The sequence below is a fragment of the Amphiprion ocellaris genome, chromosome 13, assembly GCF_022539595.1.
Source record: "Amphiprion ocellaris isolate individual 3 ecotype Okinawa chromosome 13, ASM2253959v1, whole genome shotgun sequence".
Classification (NCBI taxonomy): Eukaryota; Metazoa; Chordata; class Actinopteri; family Pomacentridae; genus Amphiprion; species Amphiprion ocellaris.
The window spans coordinates 12,296,499-12,317,645 of record NC_072778.1 but is presented as its reverse complement, the minus strand read 5'-3'; the positions used below and the strand labels follow the sequence as shown (position 1 = coordinate 12,317,645).

Here is a 21,147-nt window from a genome sequence, read left to right as displayed (position 1 = left end):
CTCAAAGAGAAAAAAAAAGTTGTGAAAGCTGTGAAAACATAACGATCCAAAGTCAGAGTTTTCTGTTGGCTAAAAAGATTTATCGGCTCATAATCCCCTTCTGTCAGAACTCCTTGTACTTGCATGCAGTACTCCGAAGAGCTGCAACAAAACTTTACGTCCGCTGAGTCCAAGCCGGCACTGTCCCTTTCTTTCAGCTTTCTCTGCATCTATCATACTCTCACATATAAGCTACCACAACCCATCCCCACCCCTGCCTCCTCTTTTCTTTAAATGTGACTGTTAAAGCAAAATATTGACTGAAGTTTCTTTCCTTGACCTCTAGAGTTGGCGGATTAAACTAGTTTTGAGTTGAGATGGACAGAAAAAGTAAAGGCGGTGCAGAAAAAGCTTGCGATAGCAAGAAAAAGCTTTGTTGGCAGATGCAACAAAGAGTTCCAAATTAACTGACCTTTTCAGTCCACGAGTGGCTGATAGAGGAGTGAGGACAGAGATAGGAGAACAGGTGCAGTGCAGCAATAACGTACTGCGTTGTAACTCATTTCATTTAACTTCTTTTTTGCAATGGAAATGTTGGCTTGGATCTGGTAATTGGTTAAGACTTAGCAGAAAGTGAAATCAATTTTAAGTAATCTCAGCTACCTGCTCTGTTACTGAATCCTCCTGTTTATCACAATAGAACATTTTATGCAAATGCAATAGAAACAACACCCCGATGAACTATTCATGATTTCCAGATTACAATAAAATACATGCTATCATACAAAGCATTTGTGAGAAGTCCCAGTGATTGCACTTTTATGCAAAAATAAGCAGGTGAACCTGAGGCTAAGAAAAGGCAGATGAGGATGGAGGGAGCAACTTTTGCATGATGCACGGTGGAAATCATACCACACAAAGTTTGAAGCCAGATACGAACTTTGGGAAGTTTTTAATTTCTTGCTGAGGTTTAGACAATGCAGACAAAGAAAAGAGAAGAGACCAGAGGAGAGGGCAGAAAAAAAAGCCAACGAATTAACAGGAGAGACGATATATTGACAAGCTATGAAGGAATCGTAGTGCTGAAAACAGCATTACAGTATACAGTCTTATCTGTCCAACTTATTTGCAGACTTTGGGATCCAAATATTACAAAAATCTATTAATACAATGCAGCTAAACACAAAAATACAACAAACTACCTCTATAATTACACCAAAATAGAATCTGTCGTGTTGTATTGAATTATGACGTGTATGCTGCCATTGAATCTTTTAAATCTTGGAAAATTAGCAGGCTGTATTGTGAGATATTCTGAATCAATGACTGACTAATAAGCTGGCTGATGATCTTTACTTTGGGTGAGTATGGAGGTGGAAAGCAAACACACCGCCTAATTCTCAGTCCAACCCCGTCTCACTGGCCTGCTGTCTGTGTGGCCACCCACTGCTCTGCTACACTCACACAGGTCATCACCATTCATCACCTTGACTGGCTAAACGCCTTTCCATGGTCCGAGGGGATGCCACAGTGAGGAGGCTTCAACCCTCGAAGGACCGTTATTTACAAGATAAACTACATTTACACACACTGCAAGTAAACACATTTAGTTCATTCACGTCACATGAACCGTAAGCATTACCCTGTATATGGGAAGCTTTATGTCATATAGGCACAATTATCTCACAATTGAACACACTCGGGCTTTTCCCTTTGGAATCTGTTTGTTGATGACAGAGTGTTGGTTTAAGTAATGATTTAGATGGGCTTCAAAGTCATCCTTCCAGGTGTTTTAAGGTAAGACTAGAATTATTCTAACTGTAGTGCTTAAGCTCAATCAATATGAGTGGTTTCATTACCCATTTATTGTCCATTTAATATATTTATTAAGATATTATTCTGCCTTTTCTGTTTAGCTAAGTGTTGATTTTAGGAGAAACACCATTTTGTTTTTATGCATAAACCTTTTCACAAAAAGACAAAAAAGGGATATATCAGATATCAGAATTAATCTGACAACACAGGCAGATGGCATAAAAACAGTATTTAAGATGTTCTTCAGACTTGCCTGCCTGCTGAGGAACAGCAATATGGAACAAATTTTTTTAATTAACACTCTGAACAAAAAAAAGACAATATCACACCATTTATCAGAGCTAGAAACTGTACAAGCAGAAAGAATCGTAAAATTTTCAACTTTCTGATGGTCCTTGAACTTCTCATTTGTGGAGCATTCCATTAAGAAAATAAGCCAAATCTAAGCTTAAAATCTCAATATTTCATTGAAATCATTTTATTTTATGTCTGTAAAAAGCAAAAAATTCTGCGTTCTCGCATGTACCCATAGAGTCAGGTCTGATTCCACTGCAACCAACAGTCACATGATGAAAATTATGGGTTTTGTTGGCTGAACTGCAGGCTGTTCACACAGAGCTGGCAGGAGACAAATATGGGAACAAATAAAAAACAATAAATATCTTTAGTATGTAGAGTCACCAGTTCTTTCAACACTTGTGGACACTTGAAAAAATGTTGTACATACATTTTGATTTTCCCCTACTTTTAGGTGTAAGATGTTATATTGCAGTAAAAAATAAGCCCATATTGAGGAGAAATGTGACAAGCAAGAAACTCCCAGAAACTGCTTGGGTTCAGAGGGTTGAACTAACGGATTAAAGAATTCTGGTGAGTCTTAGTTGGCCAACTAATTTTTTATTTGAGGAGAAATATTTATAGATTTTCAGAGGAGGTCCCTTCCTCTTGGCACTTCACTGAATGTGATTAAGGGTGAGCCAGTGGCAGCAGTACAGCAATACAAATGTTTGGACACTGTCCTGGACAAGAAGCTTAATGCAAAATGCAGACGCTATATATGAAAAGGCAAATCAGCAGTTGTCATTTTTAAGGAATAATTAGTCTGTCCTCTTTTCCGCTGTTGGTTTGGCAGTCTTAGTCTTAAAATAGAAGAAACAAACTGGAGAAAATTGGCAACCTGTGCTGTTCTATGTATCCTTTAGTAACCTTCAGCATTTGTATTAAATGAGGGTCAGACCATTCTTTTGGACCTTCAGCACACTTTACATAGTGAGTTGCAGTTGTTTCCATCAGGGCAGTGGGTTTAGTCTCTTTGTAGGTAGAAATCACAGGTACAGATTGTCCTTCGTGGTCATTGTTGCCATTGTGTCTCTCCTTCTTTTTCCATAATTCATGCTGACAACGTGGGCGATATGGTTCTTGTGCTGTGTTTGTGTATGATGTGTTTTATGTATTTGTGGTGAACTACTGTCTGTAAAGCAAACAAAAAGTTTTACACTACTTTAACCCAAACCTTCTACATTCACAGTGAGTAATAGCCTGAAACAATCAAATAACACCAATGTATTTAGGTGTTAAATGTTCTTTTTTTCAAGCTAAATGGATTGTGTATACTGTATACACGCACATGTATCACTGGGACACACTGCTACGATCCTCAACACTCAAAAGAACCCGTTTCATCTCTTTTCCAAGAAATATTTTTCTCAGACTACCTTCAACCGTTTGAAAAAGTAAGAGACAGAGGCATCACAGTGTTTGATGTCCAATTTGACAAAGTAAGTCCACTGGTTCAAATGTTGAACGTACAGTCTTTGCCATCCATTAGGAGAGAGGAAAGGGTACTACACCACTTCAGCACTAAATAGATGAGTATGCAGAAGTGTCAGTGGAGGAGGTGAACGAGTAGTCAAAGTTGAATGCAGAGGGTGAGACTGAAGAAAAGCAAGAAAGACACAAAGAGAACAGAGCATGATGAGGATGCACATTAATGGTAAGGTTATGTACACTGAGAAGATAGTGGAGGGTCGGAGCACAAGAGCTGGAGGAGGTCTGAAGGGGCTGTTGTTGCTCAGCTAAAAGGTCAGTGAGAGAGGATGCTGCACGTGGTGTCAGGTTGAGTGTGTGCAGCAGGAGGGTAATGACTACTTGTTATGGACACCGTATGTAACCTTGCTGCAAAGAACCCAGTGCTTTTGCTGTGATATTTCCTGAAAGCCTGAGAGCAGCTAACATCAGTGTTTCTTTCCTTTTGTTCTCCACATACTGTACAAACCCAGTGCAAAAGCAATGCAGCTCTAGTTCAGAGAAGGAGTCTTAATTTTCTGGTTCTACTGTGTGTACCAGTGATCTCACAGCGCTGAAGCTGTAAAGTAATAAAGGACATTGTTCCTTATGATAGTAAGCTTTATACAGGCTCAATGTGAAAGCACAGTCCAGCTAAATTGTATGTTGTTAGTATAATCACAAAGATTTTCTTCACCTCTTAACAAATTGTCCTCCAACATCACTATTTTGCATCTAAAAGCACTTTTGATGGCAGGCAGTATAAAATATGAATTTGCCTCAATCATCAAAGTTGTCCTCTCACCCACCCATCAGCCCCGTCCCACTGGAAGACAACAGAGCTTTAGTTAGACACATACTGAAAAGATACTATTCTTAAAATAAAACTGACTGAACAACTATATTTTACATTTTTTGATAGGTAGACTGTTGCTGCTCAAAAGTCTGGTGAACACTAGTGATCTGCATAACCTGACATTTTTGGCAGGTTTTATTTGCCTATTTCGTGAAGTGCTTCTGCTGCTCCTACAGTGGGGACCGAAAAAGCCTAATAACGAATTCTACCCATCTACTCATTTTCCACTACTCTGATTGCGTTGGCTGCAGAGGCTTCCATATACATCTGGAACGTCCTTCTCTCCAGCCTGTTCCTCCAGCCCCTTAAGGGGGATCCTGAGGCATTTTTGGTGTAGGTGGAATATGTAATCCTGGCACCTTTTTCTGGATCTGCCCCAGTGTCTCCTTAACGTGGACGTGCTTAGAATACCTCCACTTAGAGGAATCCAGGAGACATCCCGAGAAGATGCTTGATTCTGCCTTCTTAAAATGCAAAGAAGCAGCATTTCTACTTCACGCTTCTTCTGAATCTGGACTGCGGATGAACCCAGACATTCAGATTAGAAAATTATACCTTCAGGCTCGGCTCCCTCTTCTTTTTTTATTATTCAAATTTTGCCTTTATTACAGTGGAGGCACAGACAGGAAATGCGGGTGATATGGGGACAGATGCTGTGATTATGTGCTATATGCCTTCACTACTAGAGTACCCACTGACCCCTCATCAGCTTTTTCTGCACCAGATCGCCTGTGTGGATCTCAACCTAAATCTTCACCTGTGTAAAGAGAATACAGCTTTTAACTGCAACTATAAAAATTGTTACAGCACGGGCTAGCTGCCAAAAAAGAGAAAATAAAGTTCTACTCTACCTCAATATTCTGACCATGTAAGACAGAATTGGTGATGAGCCTCAATCTTGCAGGTCGGCCAATCAATATAGTCTCATTTAACCAAATGATCACTGGTTGAACAATTGCTGATGATGCTTTCATCAGGACAAAAGCCCTACATTAACAGCTTTCTGGGATAAATCTGTCGTTTTTTTGCAGCAGGAGGAACAAACTACTTGTGGACACAAAAGTGACTGGTCTAACTTATTAAATGCTCACTGAATGTCTACTCGGAGTCAGCTCCAAACTAACTGACACCTTGCTAAAGTGGTTGTCTGTGTGGCTTTTGCTGAAACAGATGGCAAATAAGTAAAGTTTAAACTTTGCAAACAGGATCATATCACTTAAAAAAAGAAGGCTAACTTGTCTAGATTATAGTACTCAACAGTTCGTGTTGCTGGGATCACAAGTTGGTTTAGTTCTATATTGAGAAATAATGTGAATATGGGTGAATGTACGCTGGTCTGCTCTGAGCCTTTTATCATTTCAGTACAAAATAGCTTGGCATTAATATGTTTTTGTGATTAATTTAGGCTAATAAGGCTAGCAGGTATAGCACAATCAGTTCATTTTGGCCTTAGAGGTAACATGCAGATTTTTTTCCCCCATGACCAATGAATTGGTTGAAGAGTAGGTACAATTTCAGTTGACCAAGATTTTCTTTGGTTGACAACAGCCCTACTTGCTAGATAAAAAAAACAGGCCCAATATTTCAATTGATTTTAGTCTGGTCCTTCCGTGCGACCAATTTGTCTTGAGTTGCTGACTCCAACAACACAGCTCTAAGAGTCACAGAGACACACGATCAAGCCACCATGATGAAGTGGCTATTCTCTCAAGGCATTATGTATGCCTGTTGGTTGTCTACAGAGTTACTTGACTTTCATGAGAAGGATCAAGTCCGGACAGTTTTTCTCAGATGTCTGCCTATACAAAATACCTGACTTACAGATTAACTGCTTTTTGTGAAACTGAAATAGGTGACAGGCAAAAAGATCTTCAGCAGAGATGAGATCAAAAAAAGTTTGCGAAGCGTAAGTGGGACAGAGTACAAAGGCAGGAAAGTAGAAAGTAAGAATAAAGACTAGAAATGTCCACAATTTAGTCTTGTGTCAGTGCACCACCAAGAATTGAAAAGACTTCAAGTTTTGTCCTGCAGATTATTTTAGACAAGGTATTAAGCCCTGGTGTCAATTTTCCAATTAATGAATGCGTCCCAGGACACATGTGCCACAGAAAAAGTTCTCACTTGTGTCAGAGAGCGATTGTGACAGGCTGTAAAGTTGTTAGGTAATTTCTTGACAAGCTGATCTCTCATTCAGCCTCAGGGTTTATATGTGCCCTTGAACAGAGTACCTGGTTCGTTTCTCTCTCTGCTCCTGAGGACTAGCTCGAAATATGTTCCTAGGTGAAGTCAAACTTTTAATCAGATTTTCTCCCTGCACTACATTGTCAAAGCTTATACTCAGCCAAAATGCACGCCGCAGATACACAAGAATAGCTTTAAACAACTTTACGAATGTAGAGAAAAAAAACAAAAACAATGTTTGCCTAACAGAATGCAAAGTGTATGTTTTATTTCCTAAAAGGGTTGTAAATTCCCAAATGCCACAGCGGTGAGGAGCTTTTGTTTTAGTTCACCTTGAAGATGACATGTAACGCTTGTTTGAAAAAAGTCCCAAAGCAGAAACTTTTCGCTAGCAGGAAATTTAAAGCTAAGGTGGGATGAATCAAAGGACCCCCCACAACTTCTCTCCTAACTCTGAATAATTGAAAGGTGGTGGTGAGATAAATATAAACAAGAGTCTGTGCTGCACTCTTCTAGTCACACTATATAAGCTGACTTGCTCTGAATATTTCCATAGCTTCATGTGTGAATACAAATGTGGCTCATGGTGATTACGTTGGCAGAAAAAGGATAAAAAATAAGCAACAAAGGTTATCTGTTCTCACACTGACATCGTTGATTAATATTTTCAACATTGGAATACCAAGTGTAGGCTAAATTTTAATATAAATCTAGGGCATGATATCTAACAAGAACATAATCTCAAATCTCTTCACAGAGATGAATCACCCAAACAAAACCACACGCTGACGTCTGCAGTATCTCATTTTGTTATTTCATCTTTTTTCTTGCTTTTAGTGAAGAGTGAGCAGATCTGTTGGGCAGAGTCGTAAATTGTTGATCAAAAGAAAATGAAAAAGCATCCATTTTCTTTTTTGTTATTTTTCAAGCCAGTGTGATGACAGCTGCTCAAATGTGAGTATTTGCTAGTTTTCCTATTCTTCTATGACAGCAAAAAATCTGCTGTTTTAAGGTTTTGGACCACTGCAATGGACAAGAAAAGTGATTTTAAGATGTCAGCTTGGGCTCTGGGAAGTTGTGATTTGCATGTATTACTGTTTCACAGTTTATACATCAATGTATAAATTATTTAATCAAGAACATAACTGGCAGATAGTGAGGCGTGGGATAGGGTTTTGTAATCCCCGACACATTATGTGAGCCAATCTACAGCGCAAAAGCTGCAAAAATAAGCGTTAATCAGCCACCAGGACTCAACGTGACCTGCAACCCTTATTGTAGGACGCCTGAACCGGAGCAGTGACATTTCTAATTCTTCACTTCCATTTTATCCAGTTATCTCCGTTTCCTGTCAACTGCAATTATCTGGCTGTTAATGTTTATTTTAGTACTGAATAAAAAAAACCTTGAAGTTTTATGCTGCAGACCGAGTTTTCTCACGATACACTACAAGCAGAGCCATTTTAAGCTACAAGACCTCGACTTTTGTTAACTCAGTCACGATACCTGCTTCACTCTCAGGTTACAGCAAACATTAACAGTAAAAACTGTATCTATAGTCATGTCTTCCCAAAACTATTTTGGTACAGAGATGGCTTGGTCTGGGGTGTATGTCGTGCAGAATGATCACACATAATGATCATACAGAACCATAATAGTGTTATTAAACACTATAGGAATACTACATGTAGCAGTGCGTCTCCACGAGCCTCTTGCTCTACCACGACGGCACATTGTTCCTTGTTGCTTATAAATTAAAGTGTGGGTGCAGAGACATGTGCAATAGATGTCAAAAGAAAAACGAAACAGCATCTAATTTAGTAATGTAGATTACTGACAGTCAGGGCACTCTACAGTGTGAGTATTTGAGAGAAAAAGATGGGAAGAGAAGATGGAATAGTCATCACACAGCCTAGCCTGTTGAACAAAGTATTTCTGTAAGTTATCTATAGTCTGAACATTGCTTTGTCACTTGTTCGCCCAACCTGCTCAAACCTGTGATATTTCTATTAAGTTTACCCAAAGCTGCCTGACCTTTGAGTTATGAGCAGGGCTGAACAACTTGGGGAAAATATCTAATTGTCATGTTTCTGGCAGATCTTGTGATTTGATTTGCAGTACAATCTTCTTAAATTCAGTTTGATATTCAATGTGTAACTGCGTGACCCCAACCTACACGAGACATCAACAGCGAGCCTGTCACAGAAAGAGGACAGCATGAATGTGTAAAACCGTTGACATAACAGTTGAAACCCTTGATCAAATGTGCTTCAAAATGTATGAGATGAGGCTACTAAATAATGAGGCTGAACTCAGTGGAACCCATGCCTGAACTAATATACATTGATCAACGAGCAAGCATCAACATCCACTCAAAGTTTTAATCTGCTCAATTAAATAAAAGCAAATTACAGCATTAGTCTCAGTATTACTAATGACAGACTGACCATGTTAGGTAGAAGTAGGGCAGCACAATATATCGTTTCAGCATCAACATCGCACAATATTCGCATTGCATGTAGTGCAATGTTGCGTAAGGCACATCATATTTCAGCTGTTTTTGCTGCTTGACACAAAAAGAAAACTTCGGCTGTCATTTATTTTGAATAATCTACATGAGAAGTCTGTCTATTAGAACATTATTTACTCTGACTTAGGACTTCTTGGATAAGTTTTTCTTTAACTTTGTTTACAAGACAGGAAGTTTGTTGATATGCAGGCACAGTGAGATAAGTGAGGGACAAAAAAGAAGCAATAAAAAGGAAAATTTGGCAATTGTTGCGACTCCATGAGACAATGTGACTAATTTGTTTGATCATTTAAATCAAAGCCAGTGCAAAGCCAGTTCTCACTGCCATCCGAAGCAAAAAACTATGTTGGGTGCCTGTGCGAGTGTTACACCATATAAAAAAGGCGATGAATGGAATTTCTTTTGCCGTTTGAAAAAGATATATTTTCTTATTTTCAGTGAAGATGCACGCCACTACAAAATAAACTCCAATCATTTCTCTTCATATAGAGTTGTTCGAGTCATCTGATGAAAATTTCAGTATTTTTTTTTTTAAATTTCACTATATATTGGAGAAAAACAAATAATACTGCAACTTCAGATTTTTCCAATATTGTGCAGCCCTTGTTGCAAGAATTACAGAATGAAGTAATAAGAACCAGACCCTCTCCATAAAAACTCCATATATCAAGGCCATGAGATGTGTTGTAAGCTGGACGTAGTTTAAAATGTTTTTTAAGCTGCTGCCTTCAAAGTCCAGATAATATAACAGAATCAGATGTCTACTATAGCAGGGTGATTCTCCTACATAAAGCCCCTGTTGAAGGAAAGGTTGGGGCAGTGGGGGGGGCTGGCGTAGGATTAGCATAATATTATGACTTACTGGGGTTGGGGGGGAACAGGGTGCAGCTCTTGCAGTGGATGATCTCCTTGATGACTGGTATGTCCTGCGAGAGGGGTGCAGGCACCATACTGAGGCCGGGCATCATCGGGTTCATGGGGGTAATTCCAGCCATCATGCCAAGGTTGGGATCAAAATCTGGAGGCAGGCGAGAAATATGAATACAATCATGCAGTAATTCCTTCCAAGGAAAGAGGATAACATCTACACAGAAACATTAAACACGACTTGCATTCAACAGCTAACCTTTGGTCAGATATTATTTAAACCAATACTAAATGTTTTAAATTTCACATTGTGTGCTTATTCCCTGATTGATTCTTCTGTCAACACCAGTGACACACAAACAGCGTACACATAATGGAACACACAGCCATTCATGAATAAATCATCTAGTAAACAGCATACATATTTTAAGAAGTTTTTACCGAGTCACTCCTCCACTCTGTCACCCCTGCTGTTTGACTGACGACCTTATAGATAATGTAGCTGCGTATATAACGTACATGACAGACAGGTTTTATTTACAATATTGACATACACTGTGACTGGGGAAACATGGACACACTTGTACAGGCACATCCACAGCCACCATATGTGCTTTTGATCTCCATGTGTCCCAGTATACTACTTTTTGAAATGGAAATGACGCTGCCCTCCAGTGTGCTTTAACATCACCTGCAGAGAAATTGGACTTCACAATTATGCCGCAGGGTCTGCAGTGCTTATGCACCTGTGTATATGCATACAGGAGCGCTGCTTACTAAAACAAATCCTTTGCAGGGGATTATATCCACACTGCAATGTGCTGGAGGAGACAAAATCAATCCGATACACTAGCTAAAAACAATTTTACAGAAGGTGTTATTTGCTGACTGTGAGATGCAGCTGATGAATTTGGAGTTTTGAAATAAATAACATAATGAATCTTGAGGTAAAAAAAAAAATGAACGTGTAAATAAACATTTTAAAGAGCCCATATCATGCACATTTACAGGTTTGTAATTCTAGTTTGGGGGTTTTGTACAATATGTTTACATGCTTAGATGATCAAAAAACACAATATTTCTTTTCATACTGTACATATTTACCTTTCTGAAGCAGAGGGAGAACTGTTTAAGTTACTTTCTCTGTTTATGTACTGTGACACCAGGTCTCTGAGTATAGGGATGTATCCCCAGCAGAAACAGCTCTGGCGAGGATTTAACGGGGGACTGTAAGGAGGCTGGTCATTGCTTATTTGAGGATGTGCCAAACGCATTGGCAGGTGTTATGCAAATGTGTTACTTGGGGACATAAATAGGTAACCGAAGAAAAGCCCGAACTTCTAACAAAGTGCGTCACTGTGGTAGGGAGCAGTGTTTTCTCTGGAAGGGAATAACTCCCTTTGGTGTGGTTTGCAGACCTCTAACAAGAAATACAAAAACAACAAAAAACTATAACACAATGACAGAAAGGGAAAACCCCCAAAAAGCATAAAATGGGCTCTTTAAAATAGTTCCTTCAGCTTGTTTGTAATTATGTAAACGCGGTCCTTCAGGAAACAGTGAGGAGGTGCAGTGGCAGCAGCTAATAGGAGTACAGAAAATATTGCAATACTTAAAAAAGCGTTGAATTACATGACACAATCATACAACTAAATTAAAATATGAAAATGAAGCATGAAGCAATTGAAGAAATAATTAAAACTTTAGTCATGGTTATGAAATGTTTTGTCATTCACTTCCATTACAGATTAACAGATTTTCATAACGTGTTTTACTTCATATGGGGTCTTTCATGTTCGTATCATGTCAGTGGTATAATTGCCTATTTCAGACTGACATGTCTAGAGGTCATGTCAAGCAAGGTCTAAGATGAAATTATTACTTGGAAACTTATAGTTTTTCCAATATGCTGTGCGACACAACAGTATTACACTAAAGACTAAAAGAAAAAAGTAGATAAGTTTTAATGCAATGAATAGTTTTATGAATTTACTGCATACAAAATGAGATTTAGGGAGATTAAGGTTGGACTTGTTACAATTTTTAGGTTTACCAAATTGTTTCTATGCCTTCATATGAACTGAAATTGACTCCATGATGTTGAAACTACAGCTCTCTGCCAGTCATACCACTCGTTGAAAGACTCCTTGTTGGCATTTTCTGTTTTATACCTGGGGTTGCTGTCAGACTGTACAATGAATATAGGAATGATCAGATGCCTCCTTGGTATTGCATGATGGATAAGAATCGAATGCTGTATATGGTGTCTAAATTGGTGCACAGAACTGAGATGGCATTCATAAAAATTAAAGTATCTAGTATGGATGTTTCCATTCAGCAAAATCATTTCATTACATTACATGAAATTAAACCTACATTGAATAGGTAAGGTGGCATGTTGACCACCTCTGCAGTCTCTCATACTAATGATGATGTGAAAACTCATAAGTCATCCAACTCATATGGCATGAACAGAGTATTAATGTTGATCTGTCACTGGTGATATGTAGTTTCTTCTGACATGAAACTTAATGTAACTTATTTGACAGCTTGTCTATTGTGTTGTCAATTTAGCTTTTGTGTTACTGCACTGTGGCTCGGTGGTTAGCACCGTCGCCCTGCAGCTAGAAGATCCCTGGTTCGTGTCCCGGCCTGGACCTGGGATCTTTCTGCATGGAATTTGCATGTTCTCCTTGTGCATATGGGTTTTCTCCGGGTTCTCCGGCTTCCACCCACAGTCCAAAAACATGCTGAGGTTAAGTGATGATTCTAAATTGTCCGTAGGTGTTAATGTGAGTGTGCTTGTTTGTCTCTATATGCAGCCCTGTCATAGACTGGTGACCTGTACAGGGTGTCCCCTGTCTTGACCTCAAGTCAGCTGGGGTAGGCTCCAGCCCCCCCCCACAACCCTACAGAGGATGAAGCAGCGAACAGATAATGGATAAATGGATGCTTGCTGTACCTTTGGTTTACAGTACCTTTGGTACCTTGGTTCTACTTAATGTTAATTCCTGGTTTGTAAATCACTATAGCTGAATTTTATACATAAAGTCTTACAAATTCTTCAGTAAAAATAATCTGCTATCTTCAACCTCTTATTGGAAGAGTGTTTAGATCAATCCATACTTGTACACCTATGTATACAGTGAAGGAAAAATGGCATAACTGTTGTTTGCACAATGTATTGGATATTGCATAGTGACACCAAAATCTCCCAGGAAAATTAAGCCTCGATTTATGACACGTACAAGGGAGAGGGAAGGAAAACAAAGAAGAATGAAACTCAGACAGGCATTTACTCAACAGAGAGAGCTCTGGGAATTGACATTCAGTTATCATTATTTTGACTAGGTCAGTAAATAAGTAAATCAGTAAACAAAACCTGCCGACTTAATAGAAGTAGGTGTTTCAGTCTGCCTTTATTGTAGCACTGAGACAGGGGTTTATTTTTCAAATTGGGATTCTTAAGGTTGTTTCCTATTTCCTTGACAGTAGATAGATAAATAGATAGATTAGGTTAGCTTAGGTTTATCTGCCTGTACTTCAGTGCTCATATTTTTAGTTCATTGTGATAATGCCCAACAACAGAAAACAACCAGAACAATTATGGTTTACTCTCTTAAAACTGGTCTAGGCCCCAAAAACTCAGTATCTATTGGACTCTAAGAACAAAAGCAGCAAACGTGATAAGATTTCCTTGTTGATCTTCAATAGCAATAAATTCAGCAAAGAAAAGACAATACTTTCTGTTCTTCAGTATACAGCTTTTACTTAAAGTAGATGGATACAGAAACATTTCCCCAAAAGTCATTCCCTCTAAATCCAGTGTAAGAGAGGAAATGGATGAATTAAATGACACTAAGTGAGGGAGAATAAAGAAATATGCACATTATTGAAGAGTTGGAATGTGTCCCTGGAGCAGGAGAGGGTGTAATAAATATGCTAGACTGATAAAACCGGCTGAAGGACAAAAATGAGGGAAGAGAAATAGAGGCCAGAGAGAGAAAAGACAGTCCCAAAAAGAAAATGGAGCAAAGCGAGTTACATAAAGAAAAAATAGATGGAAACTACATGTCGACTGATGACCTCACCATCAGTCTCTAACCTGGTGTCAGACTGAGAGGAAACTGGTGATAAGGACAGAAACTGCCAGGCGACTGATGAGTTCTTTTGTATGCTAAGGTGAAGAAAAAGAAGATGGAGCACAAGAGGGAAGATAAGTAATGGTGGATGAAGTGTGAGAGGGTGACGGCTAGCCTGAATGCCAAACAGAAAACAAAACAAAGAATGCACCTAAGCCAAATTCCGTCTTGTGGGAAATTGCTTGAAGAAAATATTGTAAAAAATATCTTGGAAATGATGCTTGTGGAAGTAACACTGTTTTCTGACAAAGCAGTGCTCCACTGTTCCAATGGTAAAACGAGTATACATACTTATGAGTTCATATATTGTATATTGATGCAAAGCAAAACAGATTCCAGCTCACATGGAGAAAACGATCCGGTTACACCAGGGTGCAATTTCACTGCAGAGCCGCTCATGTCCCTGCTGGAGTGACTGTCAGCGCGAGTGTGTCTATATATTTATCCTCCACCATTAAAAGCCTGAGACCTGAAGCAAAGGAGATTATTTGCTTCTTCTTAAGGATTTCCAGCTACACCAGAGTCCTCTCATATCCATTTTGAACAATATAGCTTGAGGACATGTTTCATCTCTAACATGTTATTATTTCCTTCCTTCTTCACTGCTACTCATAATAATGTATGCTGTAAGTGGACACAGATGAACATTTAGTTTTCTGCAAAAAATGTTGGTTGTGTTCCAGATTTACATTTCCCAGTTTGATGGTTCACATTTGATCTCATGCAGCCTGCCACTTTTATTGCTTTGTCTCCTCTGGTTACTATTGCTGCCTGTGTCAAATATGAGTCAAGTATCAGGCCTGATAGGTTAACCACAGACAACTACACTTTTCTAAGTTGGGGAACAAACTGAGGCTATTTTATTGTTCATCGATGCCGTTTCGTTCCATTCATTGTTGGTGAATCTGCCGATTACTTTCTCACTTAATCGATTAGTTGTTTATATGATGTCTTCAAATGCCTTGTTTTGGCCACAACCCAAAGATATTAAGTTTATTGCTAGACAGTAGGAAAAAAATGTATATATTCAAATTTAGGAACTTGTAATTAGACCTTTGTCAGACTCATTTTTGAGAACACTGATAGGCGCACACTTGAGATTTTTTGATGTAGCACAAACTGGAAGAGAAAAAATCAAATAAATATTCTTTGTCAATGTCGCTAGTAACAAGAGGTGGGTTTATATCTACCACGAAGAGCAGAAACAACAGTTTTTAGAGTAAAAGAGCCAGCATTTTCCAAGACTGGGACAATTTGCATCAGGTCAGGAGCGTACGAGGATCACGCTCGTGGTTTTCTTCAACATTCACGAAGTTGTGCACCGTGACTTCGTCCTCCAGGGTCAGACTGTAAAGGCAGAGTTTCACTGTAACATCCAAAGGTGTCTGAGAGAGAATGTTTGGTGCAAATGCAAATTTTGGCTCCATGGCATTAGTGATCCACTGTGCTGAGAGTCTGGTTATAGTGCAATGATTATGCAGGTTTTCTGTCTACATTATAATCACTGATCCTAACCTGCCCTCCTCAGTAGATATTCAGCACAGATAGAACTTAAACCAACCTAATATTGTTTTGGGAATGGGTAAAATGACTATATTGCTCTTGTCAGTAAAGTGATTTCAATGTCATGGCAATATCCTGGTTTCACTTGACGCGGGTCATTTCTTGTGCCTACTGACTATTTTCTCTCAGCAGAGTAAACCATCACAGTGTATAAACCTTAAATAAAGCCAGGCCCTGGTCCAACAGCAGCATTACAGGAGATCAATACGATTTTAAAATCTAAAATTACATTTAGAACCGATCATGCGCAGAATAGAATTAATAAGCAGCAGCTGCTGCTAAGCTCTGGGCTACATTTTCACAAGTATGAAAGGACAACAGTCAGGCAGCTCCATTCACTCACAACCAGTTGTAATGCTAAAGGTGTAAGTGGGTGAGTGTGGCACAGAGGTACTAAAATCACTTTTTTTTAAAAAAAATCTCACACATGAACAAATCAAAATGCCTCATGGAAATGTTTAGTGGCACAGAAACATTGTACTTCACACCAAAGTACAGCTATGGTTACCAAAAGTAGCATTTCCTAGACTTAGAAGATAGCAAACATTTTGTATTTATCCAATTCCTCATGGACCAAGCTGCATCTACTCTAAAAATGCAGCAGGTGTCATTTTTCCAAGGTTGCAAAGTGTGGCACAATCTGTGAAGAGGCTGCTTAGTACTACTATGACTAAAGTACAGCACTCTGTGTGCTTCATTACTGCTGCATCACATTCAATAGGGTCAGGTTCAGTGCTATCAGTGGCTACTGACTCATTATTATTTCATTGTTATTTACTCATAACTTAATGCATTTTGATTAGGTGGAAGTAAAAATGTCTATTTTTCCTTGAGTTTTTCAAATCTTACTCTGGTCTGGTGATGGGAACAAGCAGACGTAATACATATATTTTATATATCAAAGTGCTGATTATCAATAGAGGTCACTGAGTTCATGTTGGCCTTAGAGTTGGGATGTTGTTACTAACTGAGCTTAGGTATGTATTTATTATTTTTTTTAGAACTTAATGGGTTAATCTGGCTCTATTATGCAAGCTGCATTTGTAGTAGTAAACTATTGAAATGCCTTAATATTATTTTTAGGGGTTAAATGGTCAGTTCAACAATTTGATGTGAATTTTTAGGGAAATGTGACACTGAAAGGACTCTAGTCCCCCCAAAGTTAAGAAATTTCTAGACAAAGAAATTAGATATTCAAAAAATATACTGCGGAGTAATTGCTAATCTTAATCATTGCTATTTGCGGACCTGTTTTCTCCAAATTAAGTTTTATATACGAAACGTGTGTTGAACTTTAAGAATATGATGGATATTTACAGAATAAACAACAGTGCAACTCCAAACAAAGAAAACAGAGAACATAGAATATATAGATATAGTTGCATAATATATGGGAGTCAAACCAAGTACTTTTACTTGTATTACTTTGAATACATTTAGTTCTTTATTCATTGCACTTGTATGATGTGGCATTTCTACAGTAAATAGGCTGAATACCTCTTCTCTTACAGTATGTAATGCAGTGTGTCTAAGAAACAGGGACAGATTAGAACAAGGCATTCTTTATGTATGTCACTGGGGTGAAGGCTGTGAATTCAGACACGAACAATGGTGCACTCAAAAACACTTTCACAATGATAATAATGTAGTTTTAATATATGAAAAGACATTCTGCCTTGAATACCTTGAAGCACTGTGAGTGAACCAACACTGAACTTATATTTAATGATGAGTTTTAAAAAAACTAAACAGTAGCACAAAATGAGAACATGATTGGACACTGTTCTAAAAGTTGTTTATGTTTAATTTATTCAGCCAGTAAACTTGATGAATAGTAATTTAGAGACCGGCCTGGGACTGATTAGAGAACAAGAGAGCAAGATTCATGATTCAACAATAGTACAAATGGGAAAGAGCGAAAGAGCTGCAATGATTATAGTCTATGACTTAATCAGTCGATTAATAGAATATTAATCAGCAACAATTATTAATCAGTTAATTACACATTCAAATAGCTTTTGAAGCAGAAATTCTATCTCCTCGTATGTGAAAATTTAGTGGGTTTTATAAAATTGAATATGTTGGGGTTTAGGACTGTATAGTTGAGCATGTCAAAAGCTGAATTTATACTAATATGTCTAATTGTTTGTATGAAAATAACTAATCACACTAATAGCTTGAGAGCATTTTGGGAATTTGGAAGTAATTGCCTAGTCTTCAGTATCTCAGAAAAATGTATTTTCAGAATTATACATTTTTTCTATTAAAGGGTAATAAGGCAAACATGGCCTTAAATAATACTTAATTGCAAATTGCTTTAATAGAGTCTCTTTGAAAATAACAACATCGTTTAAAGTGATGCCAGTTCAGCTCAGATACACCATGTAGCACTAGCTGGTATGTGGTGCACTCATCGAGAGAGAGACAGGATAGGTCTGTTTTACTCAGCAGAAACCCCACAGAGAGATTTAGAGAGCACAGGGGTCCTCTTGAAGAAGAAAAACAAAAGAAACCTGGGGCTGGGTCCACCCACACATGGCCGCACATCTGTCTGATCCTTTTTACTGCGCTTGTCTATGAGCTTTAGTCCCTATTCCCTCTCATGTTGGAAAACTGAAATCCACAAACATCCCCCTGCTAACACCTCCTCCTTGTACAGCAACATGCATGAGTGCATACACATACACAAAGTTGGCATCGAGGGATATAACAAAGATTCTTCTTCCTTTGATATTGTGTTCTTCTCCATCACGTCCTTTTGTTGTTAAACAATCCATTTCCTGGAGGTTTGTTCAAAGTAATCACATTTTGAGTCTGCCCGTCAATCAGGAAGTGCAGACGGAAAGAAAAGAAAAACTGACATTTGATTGTATGAAGCTCCTGGCTATTCATGTCATCTTCCTCTCGCCCTCCCCCTCTTTTCTCCCCTCTGATTTCCAGGGTAAACGTCCCTTCTAGCAGTCAGCAGTGGGTGAGGGGTTGGATGGAGGGGGAGACATAGGCGGTTGCTGTGAGGCATGCTGGATAATATTCTCTAATGAGGCGAGCTAGCCATGCCACCTGGAACCCTACCAGTGGCTGCCTCTCTCGATATCTGCCAAGAGTCACCCGCTTTGCATTTTCACATGAACATCTCCAACTTAATTTCTTTACAGCAACATTTTTCTGGCCTCGGCAACTTGCAGCAGAAAGAGGGAAAAACTCCCTCCTGATTATAAAAGTTATTCCATCTCCCTATTTCTTTACATCGAAATAAGAATCAGCTGCCTTATCTTGGTCTTCGTAAATCCATCGCCTTTATCTGACACTTCCATACTCAAATCTCCATCACAAATCTAGCTTTTCACAATATCTGGCCTATAACAGGCCCATATGTATGCTGTAAATGGCCAAGAATGGTCAGAAAAGTCCAATTTCTGTAGCCCTATAAATACTGGCTCTATTTTTTTCCAGACGTACTGTACATCCAAGGTAAGGACGTCCTCGCCTCTCCTCTCTGTCCGCCTACATGCAGCCAAAAACCTCTAGCATCTTTCCAGTGCAGCTCCTGAGCAGTCAGCAGAAAGGAACATGGCTTTCAGTCCAAGGATTGAAAACCGCTTACGGCAAAGGAATGACTGTCAGCTAATGCAGATCCTGATGCTAATCCAGGTGAGCTAATGTGTGAGAGCGAGAAGCCCCTGATTCATATCATCAAATCACATGAGGAGCACTGTTTAAATGAATGCTTAATAAGGATGGCACCAAGTTTTCAAATATTCCACAGTGGGTACAGTGGTGCAGGGGTTTGTGGCAGCTGTGGGGAAGGGATGAGGACGAGTGGGATGCAGCAGACAAAGAAACGCTTGTTTATTCAGGAAACAGTCCCTGGAGTCTGCTTATCTATTCCCCTGAGTTTGCGCTTCTGTGTGCATCCATACAAAAGTATGTGGACCTAAATTAATTGTGGTAAACTTGCAAAAACGTGTGTAAAAATCTAAATGCTTTCCTTATGGTGTAGTGCGTGAACGTGTGGCCAGGCTGCATTTTTTTCCCTTAGTTCTACACAGTTTCCTTTTGTCCAGACTGAAAATGTGAGAAAGCGAAACTGGCTAATCAAAGCCATCAGTCCTGCAAAAACAGACATCTATTATTACTACAGAAGCCTTTTACACATGTCTGAGGTGCTGGGGAGTATTGGGCAGCTGTGCAGTTATTGGTTTGGTGAAATAGACTTAACTTTCAAGGTTTGACAAACATAGAAATGAGAAAGTCAGGCAGCAGTAGAAGACAAGCCATTATTGCTCGCTAACGTGAGGCTTCACCACACCTCACTGAAAGCTGGCATATTGTTCAAGGAGCTTAATGTTCTGTAGACCAATTTGGGTGTTAGGCCTGGGTAAATCTGAGTGTCTGAATAAAGAGGTAATAAAAACCATTTTCCTGTTTTCGCTTTTTTAAAAAATTATTATTATTTTTTTTTACCTGACTTATCTAAATGCTGCTTTTTCACTGTGGAAAAAAACGCTAAAGAAAATTCACGTAGGTTGATCTCACAAGTCATGGCTGCACTAATACTGTAGAAAAGCCTTAAGCCTTAATATGCCTCTGCCATTATTCTTTTTTTTTTTTTTTTTTTTTTTTTTTTTTTTTCTGCCATTATTCTGTAGGTAGTCTGTGGTGAGTCATTTCTGTCTGGATGGAGTGTACAAAAAGTGCACATTTGTTGAACTATGACTGTTCTGTAATGATTGTATGACTGTAATGATTTTTGTAAGTGCAGCCATATTGCTGTTGACCACAGCCTGATGCGTATTACTTTGATTTCTTTATAACAGCCAAATAAAGGTATTTGGTGAAATATTATCATGCAGATGCAGCTACCTGATTTGTTACAAAAACTGAGAATTTCTGAAATGCATTTTTATGTGTATGTATAAATTTTAAGGTGTCAGAAAGCAAAATGGTCAGGAATCTATCAGAACAGCGATACAACATGTACCGTCTTAGATAATAAAAACCATCTTGGGAGGTCTGTGTTTTGAGAGTAAAGGAGGAGGAACTCTATAGTCGTACATCTGGTTCTGCTTACAGTGTGGATGTGCTGGAGAACACTGATCAAGGATGGGGAAATAATGGTGACTGGTGCTGGCGGAGGATTTACTCTGTCAGATGTCAAAGATGTTGAAACCAGATGTTGATTCCTGCTGGTACTAAGGGTTAGTGAAGTATAGCAGGCTTTGGGCCTGCTATACTTCAGCCATGTGCTGCTCATTGCGTGATCATCAGGTAATAATGCCGTTTTCGTAATCACCGGAAAGTCACTGAATCTAATTGCAACCAAGAGTTCCCATCAAGCATTTTTTGGCTATAAAAAAATCCTCACCTAAAATATGACAGTCTTTGAGAAACATGGATCATTCACTATAACCCTGGCTGGCCAGAGAAAA

At 38.8% G+C, this 21,147-nt stretch overlaps 1 protein-coding gene across 4 annotated transcripts in view; it reads right to left on the bottom strand.

Annotated features, from left to right (window-relative positions):
• enox2 (ecto-NOX disulfide-thiol exchanger 2) overlaps window positions 1-21,147 on the bottom strand; it is a 180,933-nt gene that overhangs the window by 35,264 nt on the left and 124,522 nt on the right. For all 4 annotated transcript variants that reach the window (XM_035952292.2, XM_035952290.2, XM_023279067.3 and 1 more), the window contains one exon: window positions 10,009-10,164. In XM_035952292.2, coding sequence (XP_035808185.2) covers window positions 10,009-10,164 — 156 coding nt within the window. The remainder of the gene's footprint in view (window positions 1-10,008; window positions 10,165-21,147) is intronic.